The sequence below is a fragment of the Taurulus bubalis genome (assembly GCF_910589615.1).
Source record: "Taurulus bubalis genome assembly, chromosome: 16".
NCBI lineage: Eukaryota > Metazoa > Chordata > Actinopteri > Perciformes > Cottidae > Taurulus > Taurulus bubalis.
Genome location: NC_136604.1, coordinates 5846312 through 5859690, shown reverse-complemented (window position 1 = coordinate 5859690; position 13379 = coordinate 5846312). Strand labels below are relative to the sequence as shown.

General features: G+C 42.7%; 1 protein-coding gene across 2 annotated transcripts in view; it reads left to right on the top strand.

The window, feature by feature from the left end:
- Nucleotides 1–13379, top strand: part of LOC306749019 (uncharacterized protein) — a 36150-nt gene that overhangs the window by 9140 nt on the left and 13631 nt on the right. The window contains exons 2-6 of one of the 2 annotated variants that reach the window (XM_079232260.1): nt 5988–6197; nt 8658–8726; nt 11068–11231; nt 12354–12462; nt 13241–13345. In XM_079232260.1, the coding sequence (XP_079088386.1) occupies nt 5988–6197; nt 8658–8726; nt 11068–11231; nt 12354–12462; nt 13241–13345 (657 nt within the window). The remainder of the gene's footprint in view (nt 1–5987; nt 6198–8657; nt 8727–11067; nt 11232–12353; nt 12463–13240; nt 13346–13379) is intronic. The other variant, XM_079232261.1, reaches the window with a different exon arrangement.

Here is a 13379-nt window from a genome sequence, read left to right as displayed (position 1 = left end):
TCCTGAAGTTTTCCTGCCCCCTCAGAGGAAGTTGTGTGGTTGACATTTTGTTTTGGGGCTTTTTTAAATCACGCATGCTTGAGTTTTGACTCAGTGACCTTTTGACTTACTCAGTGCTTCTTGCTTGGCATGAGATGGAACTGGGGGGTTTTCAGTTGAGTACAATGGACGGACAATAAATACATTTGTTTCAGCTTTAAAGGTGTAAAACCAGAATATGTACTCGGTAATTTAATTTCCGTAAACATTTCACACACACTCAATGGTTATAGCTCTCCAGACATCCAAACTGGAGGTGTGTGTTTTGGCTGTTGTTGCTCTCAGCACAACCAATGTCCCAGGAATGTTCTTCCTCTGCTTTTCCCTGGGGCGTGGATGCTTGCTGCCCAAGAGCAGTTCCGTTTCATTTTTTATATATATCCACAGAGGAAGAGGTTGTGGAGGCGTTCATCAAGGCCACATGTGCGCTTTGACAATGTGTAAGCAGTCAGATACGACCTGCAGAAGGTTATGATAGGAGAATTTATGTCTCAAAATATCAGTTTTTGGTTGGATTACAAATTCCTGGAATCCCTCAATCTGAGTTTGTGCATTTTGTGGAAGCAAGATCAATCGGATATTGTCCTGTTTTGACTACACATACACTATTTAATCTCTTCTCTTTTTTGGATGATTTTAATCCGTTGAGTCTTTGGCACATTGCAGACCATGCAGACAGACACATTCAAAAAAAGACACACATTTGCTTTATAAAACATGTGCAAGGGGAATGTGGATGCCAGGGATTCTTGAGGTTGGCCTGACCCAGATCCAACATGTCCTGCTCATCATAAAGACACACACACGCACACACACACACAAACACATGTGTGTTCACATACTGGCTCTCTCATGCACATAACTCCAAACAATGGAGTCTGACCTGCTTCACACAACATGCTGGTTCAGCTCCCTCCACCTCTAAAAATGACTGATTTAAAGAGATGCTTCACTTTAAATATTTTTCACATTTACAATAATGATATAGTATAGTATATTAAACTAAACTAATGCAGTCTAATCGCAACAGTTCATGATGCTTATAATATTATATAATTTAGCCTACCGTCAATGTTAGAAATGTTTTGACAAAATGATTGAAACGCATTGGAGCTTTCAGAAAGATCCCATATTTTTCGATGGTAATAACTACTTGTGTATTGATGTTAACAGCACAAGTCAAAACATGGTTTATAAGCCTTTCTCACAACACATAAAACTAATGATGGCTCTCAATTGAATTTAGCTGCTTTGGTTTCGAGGTCATGGACAAACCATGATTTGGCGTTTACTGTGGCAGTTTAATACAACAGAGCCATTGTTAATGTTATCTGTATTTTTTTGGAGACTTTGCATTTAAAGGAAATTAGTGGGGAAAGAGGGGCAAAAAAAAAAGGTCCCCAATTGGAATTGAACCAGGGACATCGATAGTAGAGTAATGTAATGAGCTGTTGCCTCTGAAAACTGAGCTCAATTAGGTATATATTGACAACCCAAAATACTTTGTACATACAAAATATGCATTCCCCATTCTTTTGGTGAGAATGTCTATGCTATAGTGGTAAAAGCCAAACTGAATACAGAGAGAAAATGAGAGAATTTGTAATTGGCTGGCCTACTGCCCCACTTATATGTCCCGTCTTTATTTCCATTATGCTCACTGTGATGGCTCTTACAAAACTTGTCTGATCTGCTTGTACACAGCCTCTTATCTGGGAGATCCAGTGGAAATTACTTAAGAAATCATGTCTCACATTTTTTTAAACATTTCATAGTTTTATTTTGATTTGCCCCTCCCCATTCTGTGAGTGCCACCACATGCACACACAACCCACAGCTGTCACACCTGTTCTCATGGCTCTTTCATCAAAAAGGAATTCTGGGAAACGCAGTGCACTAGAACTAGAATTGTAAGTGTCCACACTCGCTGGTAAATTTCAGTCAAGTTTGGCAGGTTACCAACTCTCATTTGGACGTCTGCCTCTGTTTTATTCTGTTATTGGTTACAACAGTTTTTTTTAATTTGTATGCCAGATGGAGTCGGATTGTACCAGCCAATGTGGCCCGCACACAAACAAAATTAAGTTGTCCTGCCCTCCCTGAGCGGTAAATCTAGTGTACCACATGCTGCAGTTTGTGGTCACTGTGCCGTCCCAAGGTGCCTCGACAGAAGCCAGCCCCTTTTATGGCCGACATTCTCAGTATGGTGCTCATCGCTATTTATAAACCCAGAGTCTGTCACAGTGGCACAGAAACCTGAGAAGGCTGTGGAGGGCAGAGGGAGGAGGGATGATGGGGGAGTGACGGGTCGACATCATGCTGAATTTGTGTTTCTGTGTTAAACGGAGCTTGTCAAGTGGATGACTGATCATGTGCGATAAGACATGCATTTCTGCGAGGCTGCTGTTGCAGGAACACCACGGAAGCCATGTGGATTCATATTATGGATGCATGCTTATATTGAGGCATTATCCCATATTATGATGTTAGTTTTTCACAAGTAATAAGCAGTTGCGATTATATTGGAGGCAGTTGTGACTTTTTGCCATTTAATTTTCCCCTAGAATGACCAGGGGTCTTCTTAAAAAACTGGGCAAACTAGCATGGAAAAAGTTAATATTCATAGATTGTGTTACTATTATTATTATATTATTATTCTTGGTCTTTTTTCTTTTCGAGGGTAATCATTTTCTAACTTTTGGAAGTGCATTTGCCATAATGCTCTGGGTGTGAACAGGAAGAAGGATGTTGCCAATGATTTAAGAAGCTAAATGTCACAACTTCAGTCCCGTTTTTTTAGCCTGTATTTAGTTACCAAGGCACCAAATGTATGCCGAATTATGTATTAGCAGTTCCTGGTTGCATTGTACTCATTAATGTACAGACAATTACCACTGGATGGCTTTGATACTGAAGATAGCTTGTTTTTAGTACACCTGAATGCACCTGCTCATTTCACCTGAACCAATATCTTTAGGAAAATACCTCTGATCTCGATTAATAAATGTAACAAGAATATCTGGCAAAAAAAATGATTTTAAAATATTTGCTATGAATTAAAAGCTTCAACAGAAACTTTGAAACAGCTGCAGTTAGTTGGTGTCATCTTTCTTTAAATGTTTCTCCTCTGTCCACTGCTTAAAGTCAAACTGTGCATCTTTTGCTGAACACTGTGGCCACAAATGGCGCTCACAAAATGCTGAACGCTAATATTTACATATTGTGTTAGTTTAACAGTTGCACAACGAGAGAGTCATAAAGAAAGACTGACAGGGTCAGTGAACTGACTCAGTAATGCGAGTTACTCAGCAGTATGTCCGTCTAAAGATGTCTGACATTACCTCGCCACCATTAACTGTGTTGTATGCTCGGGAGTTTATACTGGAGTCTTGCTCTGACATAACTCCTGTCATCGCTCCTCTTTTTCAGTCTGTGCTGTTTAGATGCAAGAAAAACCCACAACAGCCACACCCAGCTGTACTTATGGTAATACCTACAGTTAGAGTACACTCTGCAGCCTAAACTAGAGTCATACGACAGATCTCGTCCCCTTTTTTTGTGGGGTTTGTTTGTGTATGTCATCGCAGTGTGACCTGGTTTACGCGCTCGTATAATCACGAGAGGTATTTGCCGATAATCCACAGGAATTAAGACACAGTACAGTTTAATACCCATGTTTTTATTTGGCAATCACACTCGCAAACTTTTTCATCTTCTTTTTTTTAGTTCATACGCAATTAAGGTTCAATGCTGATGAACAAAACACGAAATACAAATCCAGACGATAAAAGCATCAATAAAAATTACACAAAACAAAAGTATACTATAAAAGCAAATTCTGCTAAGAAAACAAACATTTCTGATTGATTTACAGCAGCTCAAATCTCTGATTCTACATATATGGTTTCATGTGGATGTGTTTTTGTTGTGGTGGCGGTATAATAAGAAACCTCTTTGTCCATTTTTGAATACGTTTCACTCGTCTCGTCAGTCTTTTAAATCCTTTTTTTCCCCAGGAACATTTTAAATTCTAGGAGTTTCAAGTGATGGTCTCTTAAAGCCATATAAGGCTAGTAAACTGTTCCAACTCAATAAGTCAGCCACGCTTGGTGAAAAAGTAATCTTCTCAAGTGAGGAGCACTGCGATCCTCTTTCTTTGCCAAATCCTCTTTTTCCAGCATCAGGTAGAAGCAATGTCATCCTGCATCTTTATTTTCTTCTTTTTTTACTCTCTTGTCTAAACACACTCGGGGCTCTAACTCACGTCCTGTCATTCCTCCATTAGTATTCCATAATGCAGCCTGTGCATTTAAGCTCTGTGCTTGAAGTACAGTGGGGGCAGCTGGAGAGGAGCCCAGTGTTAATCTGTGATTTATGTGGTTCGGTGAGTGTTTGGACCATCTGCCCGTCTCCGGCTGACTGGAGAGGAGAGCTGGCCTGGAGCCTGCTGCCTCTCACCTTCCTACCTCTGAGCCCCTGTCTCATTATCATCCCCAGCGCTGGGCCTGGCTCACGCTGTCTTTATCTCTCCTGTTTTGGTGTCTTTTCAAATCCTGCGCTTTCTTCTTCCTCCTCCGTCGTTATAAAAACAGCCCGCCGCACCATTTTATCCACTCTCTCATTGTCCTCCAACTCTCCTTTCTCTTTGACTCCCTTCTCACTCTCCATGTGTCCTTGTAGAAGGGCACACATTGTCCCTTCTTCTTCGTCTTCCTGCTTCAGTCAGCCCCCAACCCCCTTCCTCCTCTTCCTCTCCTTCCTCCATGCGTCATAGCGGCTCTGCTCAGTTTGTCAGCGACTTCTTCAGTGTGACAGCCAGTAGGAACAATGGAGCCGAACTCAGTGACAGTACCGGGAGGAGTGTGAAAACAAAGTCGGAGCCGGGATTAAAACAGGATGTGTTTTGTGTTTTTGTTGCTTTGTCGCTCTCCGTGAGGCCCAGAGGCCTTTGTGTTGCATAAAACATGATATTGAATGTAGAGCTGCAAGTTCATTATCGATTAATCTGTAGGTTAAAGGGGAACGCGACCAACTTTACAAGTCAAGTACCAGACAGCCACGTTTTTACCATTCTTTAAAAAACATGTTCTCGAACCTTTGAGAAATGTTCATTAAACATGTCCCGGAATCTAAGACAACATCTTAAAATTGCTTTTTTTGTCCGACCAACAGTCCAAAACTAATTTAATTCAGAGAAAAGCAACAACTACTTTGTTAAGAAGCCTAAACCAGCTTTTTTTACTTAAAAAAAATAACTTCAATGAAACTTTTATTTGATGATTTAACTTTTTGTGATTTATTTTCTGCTTTTCGCCCCAGAGTGGAATCGGGGGACTTATATTCCATTTAGACGGCTCTGTGGGGATAATTAAACCAATTATCTTTAATTATCCCCATGATACTCACTATGGGAGCATTCTTCATTTGAGAATTGAAAAAGACTCGCACAACAACCTCCAGTGTTTTCTTCCGCCCCTACAGGAAAAATCAATGTGTATCTTTGCCTCTCTTAGCCTTTTTTTTTTAATTCTGTGAATCTGTTGCTTCGGCTACACTCCTCTTAAGATAACCTGAAGAGATGTATTCCCACGCTCGTGTCTCACCTACGGCTGGTGTGTTTAACGCTGCTGACGGGAGGCCTTTTCTCTGCAGGACTAAACACCTTTGTACATCGACTGATGTACGTGGTTTGCGTGTGAAAGAGGTGTTAATGATTTCTAATGAGGTGAGAGTTAATTAAGTTGCAACAGGATTTCTAGTTTTGGGGTGATGGCCACTAATCATGCAAGGAGACATCAGACATTGGACATAAAGCATCAGCGACAGCACAAAGGAAACCCTGTGTACATTGATTATCATTGTGACGCTACGACATATCGGGTAACGAAACGAAACACCCGCGGTATCTTGTCAATAAATCAATTTGTCTTTTCCCCCCCGTCCTCCAGCTCTTCCTCTGCAGACAGGGTCCATCCAGAATGGGGACAAGACTTTGGGAAAGGACAATCCGACCTCCGACGACTCAGCCGTCACAGACCTCTCCCCCAAAACAGACTCCAGCCCCATAACAGAGACCCCCACCAAGACAGATGCCTCCTCCAAGACGGATGTGGGGCCCTTCACTCCGGGCAACAGCGGCAGCCTTCAGCCCAAGAAAGGTTGTTGTTCAATATCTAAATCATAGTGTCTAACTTTATAATCATCACATTTGTTAGATTTGGGCAGTGAGGCATCAGCCTCCGCTCTTCTGGTCAGACTTTCCACAAGATGTTTTTAAAAACCTGGCTGCATGGATTTGCTCCCATTCAGCACATCAGAGCGGGTGTGATTTCGGGGCTCGTTCCAGTTAATCCCAAAGGTGTTGGTCAGGTCTCTGTTTACAGACTTTGCTTTGTGGATTTATTCAATCTGCTGTCTAAAATGTAATAGTAAGATGGAGCATTAAGCATTAAGCTCCACAGGAGAGTCCACGCACTTTTGGCCAAATGTTTTTAGATGTTTTTTGGAACGTTTTTAGAAATGGGAAGGGGATGAAATTGTGGCTTGGTCTGTTTATATGCTAATATTTTTCAGCAGCACCTGTGATATTTTAAACGATAAGCTACTTATCGGAAATAGCACACGAGAGGAGAGGCTTCTGTATTGTCCAGAACTGCCACTTGTGTGCTTCATTTGCAGGCATCAGGCAGATAGCTGGGATCAGATAGGATGCTGGTACAAAAAGCTAATTAAAGGCTGGGAGATGCAGCAGAGAGATGATGTGGCTCATTCAAATGACACAATGCAAGGTCATAGCTGGTGTTATAGTGGCAAATAAACAATAACGACAGTTACAACTGTTGGGAAATTGGAAGCAGGCAAAAAAGAAATGCTGCAATTTTTACAATTGTTTTCCTCATGGGACTGTGTCGGGCTTTTGGGTCCATTTGTTTTCCTCCTCCTCAAAACCTGCTGCGTGTCAATCGCCAGTTTCTCCACATGAAACCCTGCAGTGCCTCCCGCGATCTCAGGAAAAATGATGAGGAAAAAACACTTGAAAGTGCGTTTAATGTATGAAACTGTGTTTCTTTTATTCTTTATCTTCCATGTTTCATTTCTGACCTTCAAAGACAAAAGTCCATCACATGTAAAACCTAAAAGCATTCATGCGTAGCTTTTCCTGATGGAAGTTTGAATGTATATTGAGTCATTCCCGCCAGACAGATGGTTGTGGCTGAATGACATGACGGGATGTATACTGTGGAGGTGGAGAGAGATTTATTTATTTTTCCCTGTACTTCATACTGCACTGCATATCAGTCGGACTGAAGTGTGCAGCCGAGTATAGGAAACTCTGTGAAAGGCAGGGAGGAAATTCAGGTTGCCATGGAGACGGTGCAGGGCCCCCCCGCCCCTGTGATTGGTCGAGGATGCGCGGCATACATATTACATAGCGCGGAGGAGAGCCACAAAAGGAGACGGGCACCACAGGGGTCCTGGTTTCTCCACGGCTTGGCTTTCACAGGCTGCTTCCAGGGCGGGGAGAGACGCACAGATCCTGGCGTTCCTCCGCTGCGTCTTTTAAAAGCGCATCAGGACTCGTGCTGATCACCACTGCAGATGAGATGTTGTTCATCACAGCTGAGCCGCACAACAGTTTTCACGTTGTCAGTGTACGAGGAGACGGAAAAAGAGAAACTGAATCGTTTCCTGTGTGAAATCTATCCATGCAAATCGTCTTCTTATTTTTATTCCATTGTTTGATACACGCTGTGTCTCTCTGAGACCTTTTCCATCACCCCGATGCAATGGAAGGCAATCAAATCTTGTTGTTGGTGCTCACAGCTTTGAAAAATGACATGTGATAAAATCCGCAGCAACATGGGAACAGTGTCCCTGTTACTCGGGATAATCCACCGAACATGCTGTCAGCTGTTTTCAACGGCACTATTTCTCTGTTTCACTAAACACGGTTTGCGGATTAATCAAAAATAACAGGGACATTATTTCAGAAATGACGCATTTCTGTTGAAGTTCGAAGTTCTTATACTGTGACCACCACAAATCTGTGGCTCAGGGAGGCATTCTTCCTCCCCAGCTCCTCCAGTGGGATCCCAAGACATTCCCAGGCCAGATGGGATATGTAATCCCCTCAGCGTCCGGGTCTGCCTGGGGTCTCCTCTCAGTCGGACTCGTTCCTGGAAAAGCTCTCGAGTGCGTCCTAATCAGATGCTCGAGCCGCGTCAACTGGCTCGCTTTGATGCAAATGAACAGAGGTTCTGCTCCGAGCTCCTTCAGGATGTCTGAAGCAGTTCTCCTCAGCTCTACTGAGCGTTTTTTTTGTCTTTGGAAAACTAGCTAAGCACCAAACCCATTTAGTGTGATGGCTATTAGAAAGAATGCTTCTGCATTCACTTTATTTTTCAGACCCGGAGGTTGTTCCATGTCGTCGACATCAGATTGACATGATTACATGATTGCTGTCGGATGTTAAGAACATTTTAACAAATATGACCTGAAGAGGTTATCAACCCGTAGCTGTAACTGCTGCACATGTAAATAAGCAACAACGTAACTTGCTCTGCCGGTTTAAGATGAAAGATTCAACTGAAAGCTTTATATTTTCTTTTCCCCTGCAGATTCGATGAGCTCAGAGCAACGACAGAAACTTGCCAAGGAGCGGAGGGAGGAAAGAGCCAAATACATCGGTAAGAAATGATAAAACCATCAATTACATTGAGCTTTTTAAAATAAACTCTGAACAAAATACTCCTAAAACTCCTCTGCTGGTGATGCCTGCGTCGTAACCAACGTGAAGCATGCACATCTTCTATTCTTAACGTTACTCTTTCCTCTGACGTTACTGACGGTTTTTGTCATCTCTTACTGTTTCTCCTCGCATGGCTTTCAGAACAGCAAACTCAGCTGCAAGGTAAGGGGCTTCACTGAAAACCCTCGCCGTCATGCCATTTGAGATGGGATTCAAAGTCCCGCCCTTTCTTCTTCCCTCCATCAATCGCTTGTGCTTTTCATTTGGGTTTTCCGTCGTCACTCGGTGGAAAGTTTTGAACGTTTTATGTTTCTGCTCATGTTTTGTTTAAATTATACTTTTTGCATGTACCGCACCTTTAGTCATGGTTGTACGTTGTGGCTGCAGAATGAAACTTTTCTCTTGTGAAAATATTGCTCTAGCCCAAAAAACCTTTTTAGAGTTGATATCTACTCTTTGATATCTACTCAGGGTTTTTCCCTGTGGATGAAGGCAGCCAATCAGAGCGGAGCTCGGTGGGCGTTTCCCTGCAGAGACGTCCCTCGGAGCCTGGGGCCTGAAAAATGAGCAGTCATTACCATAAACGGAGACCAGGCCTCTCAGACAGATTAGATTTAATTGCTACTTTCATTAGCATCAATAATGTAGTCATGCTGCAGCACAGTTCTGCTGCCTTTTTATCGATAATATCTAAGGTCCACTCGGCTTCAGTTGATCTGAGATAGGTTTCCTGCAGTCTGGTTTTTTTCCTGTAATTATATGGTACAACTTTAAGGCTTTTTTTCATGTGGAGCATGCAATTTGTTCTGAACCGTATGCACATAATGGCATCTGGGTCACGAAACACAATGTTTACTCTACATTTGCAACAAATCTAGCTCTTCACATACTGTGAAGAACTTACGCTCACATTATACCGACATATTTTTCAATCCTGCTGCACAGAGCGCAGGCTTTTTTTTTCAGGAATTGGATTTATGGAGGAGTAAAGGAGGCTTTCTCATTGTGGATGAGGCTCAGACTTGTGTGCCTCATTAGTGAAGATGAGCTGCAGAGTTCTGAACTAAATACAAAACACGTCTTTGCCTCACAACACTGCTACATTCTCGCGGAGCTTAATCCACTAAAAAGTATTTCTAATGCCGTCTAACTCCCAGCAACACGAGATAACACTGAAACACGCCGTGCCATGACTGTGGTTGGATGCAGCATGTAACCCACCCTCATCATCATCATAAATATATGAATCTCAGCTATGAGAGAGACAGCGGCTGTCCGGCACACAGAAGGTTTCATTTACGAGGATTGATTGCTGTTTAATTGTTCCACCACGAAATGAGCCACAGCAGATGAACAGGCGCCTGCTGGAGGGCGCTGTAAAACACAGCGGGGAACCTCTGCTTATTTACTGTTATCAGGATTATAGTGGAGCGAACAGTGTCTTCCATCTGCTTCACCCATTGTGTTTGAGTATCAAGAGTTTAAGTCATTTACACTGTGAGATTTGAAGAATCCACTTTGGAAAAACCAACGTAAGGAGTTCCTGTAAATCTCTGTTGAATGGCTATATTTCACATAGGTTAGTTTATAGCATATTTCCATTGTCTCCTTTAATACTGTGATACAAGTGATGATGACATATTTTGAAAACTATGAAATGGATTGCCATACAATTTGGATCCGACATTCATGGCCTCCAGAGAATAACTCCCATAATTTGAGTGCTTCCCTGACACTTCTCTAATGGCTAATTTACCAGATGGATTGGCACAATATTTGGCCCCCAGAGGATGAATCCTAACGACTCTGATGTTCTCCTAAAATTTCGGTTTGTTTGTTTGAGTGAAATGTCTCAACAACTATTAAATGGATGGATGCCATAACATTTGTTTCAGATATTCATTGTCTTCAGAGAATAATTCCCATGATTTAAGTGCTTCTCTGATTCTTCTTCTCTAAATTTTGAATTATCAAGTGAAATAGCTCAACATTTTTCCAGATATATTGGCCATACATTCATGGTCCCCAGAGGATGAATCATAATGTCTTAGGGTTTTGAGTTGACCCGTCTTGTTATCCCGAAAAGCACTTTCTAAACAGTGTTTAAGAAAAGTGCCATATAGAATAGGATTATTATTATAAGGATAATGTCATCATCATTGAAAGGAAAGAAATGGGCCAGGCTTTTCTTACGAAACATTATCCAGATAACCACAGCATTTAAAAGATCTCTGACCAATGTGATTTGGTTAACTCCTCTGTCTCTGGTGACCCTGCAGCAGCGAAGAAGACGCAGTGGCTGGAGAAGGAGGAGAAGGCCCGACGTCTGAGGGAGAGCCAGCTGGAGGATCGCAGGAGGAAGCTGGAGGGTCAGAGGCTGAAGACTGAGAAACGCAGAGCTCTGCTGGAGGAGAAACAGAGGCAGAAACTAGAAAAGAACAAGGTGAGAAAATACAACAAATCAGGATGTAGTAGCTCAAAACCATCCAAACATGGATTATTATATATTATTAATTAGGGTTTAACCCATGATGCAAATTCCAAAGCTTGCTTTTAGTTATTATCACTGAGCTAATATGGTTGTAGTCGATAATGCAGACACATTTGTTTTATAGCCTGAGACAGAAGTGTGCCTTGCTCTCCAAAATAGTTTCTGTTAATTGAAGTCAGGGTGGAAAAGTCGACACTAGCCAGTGTTTATACAAGCCTAATGCTTAGTACAGTCTTTGACCACTGGGACATTGCCTATGTAGCAGGGATTTGATCACATCTTGAATGCAGTGGCGATGCCAAGTGTTGGCTGAGTACAGCACATTTTCCAGTGCTCATAAATTCAGATCTTTCATTAGCTGTAATTTGAGTGGACAGTTATTGATCAAAGCAATGGTTCCTAATCTTTTTTTACTTCAATTTGACCTCTGAAAATGAAACGGTGTCTTCTAGTGTCACCAGTTGCTCATGCCCAAACAGTTAGACTCTCTTCTAACTGCAGATTGTTACATTTGAGTCATTGTTTAAGGAATTGTTTGCTTTTTTGTCAAAAGTTAAATGAGAAGATCAATACCAGTCACATGTCTGGAGCTACAGGCAGTCGGATATTAGCTTAGCATTAAGACTTAAGTCTTATGTTGTTAAACAATTGTTGTCCTACATCACGAGTGAGCTTTAGCGGTCCTAATACGCTTTTTAAACTTTGGACAGAGCCAGGCAAGCTCTTTCCCCTGCTTCTGGTGTTTATGCTAAACTAAGCTAATCACCTCTTCTTAGATGACCAGATGGATACCGCATAAAACCACAGCATGTTGATTTTGTGCGGATTAAACAATAGACAACATTTTAATTAGCGGGCTTTAAAGTTGCTGGGAGGTGGACTTTGATACCCGTTGTTTCTAGTCTTTTTGCTAAGCTACGCTAAACAGTTCTTAGCTGAAGCTTCACATTTACAGTGCTCACCACAAGACAGCCAATCATCTTATTTCCCAGAATGTCTTTACTATTCTTTTAAACTGTCAAACACACGTATGAGTGTGAGTTTGTGACTCTGTTGACTGCGTGGTCCCTCCAGGAGAGGTATGAGTCAGCGATCAAGAGGTCGACAAAGAAGACGTGGGCCGAGATCCGCCAGCAGAGGTGGTCCTGGGCGGGCGGACTCAACCAGACCTCCCGCAGAGAAAGTGAGTTTCAAATGAACCACAATCCCACGGACACAAAGAATATGTCACATCCTCACTGTAACGCAAACCTTCTCATTGAGCAACGCGGCACAGACTATGACTCACTGGTCCAACTGATGCAATTCAAGGAAATAACTTCTGAAGGGTCATAAAGGCGGGGTACCAGAGGCAGACAGCCTCATTCAGTCATTTCAACCTTTCTAATTCTTCACTGGAAGGTCTCTGTTTTCTTTTAGGCAGTAAATCGGTTTTGAGTTCCAGTTTAAAAGTGATCACAGAGGCGTAAAAGCAAGGTAGCCGTCATGAACGTGTTTCATTAGAACAGCGGTGTGAACCGTGTTTTTCAGAGGAGCCGTGAAAACCTATTCCCCTTTTTCAGACCGTCGCATCACGTGACAGGCCCGTGACACTGAGGTCAAGACAAGTTTCTCTCCTTCAGAGTGCGAAAGAGTCTGACTGTGTGTGTGAGTGTGTGTGTGATATTTGATGCTGGTTTCCCGCCGCAGACAAAAAGCGAAGTAGTTATGCGATTTCTAACTTTACCACTCCCTTCCCACCCTTTCCTCAAAGTTCCTCCCCGATTCCCTCCCTCCCAAGTCTGAGTCCAGATTAATTACCTCTTTATTGGGAACCTCAGAGAACGGTGAGTCCCTGATCTCCAGATCCAGACCGAGGGGAGTCGACCGCCCACTCATCTCTTATCAGTCCTCAGCTGGGGCCGCCTGCACCTCGGCCGCCTTGTGAACAGTTGTTGTCTGTTGCGTTCTCTCCGGTGCAGGCAGATGCTCGGCCTCCACTGTCAACTTGCCGAGACAGGTGGACCCTGTCATTAACAACAGGCTGTCCAAGTCCTCTGCCACGCTCTGGAACTCCCCCAACAGAAGTAAGGACGACCCGGCGTCAATGTCCACCAGGCC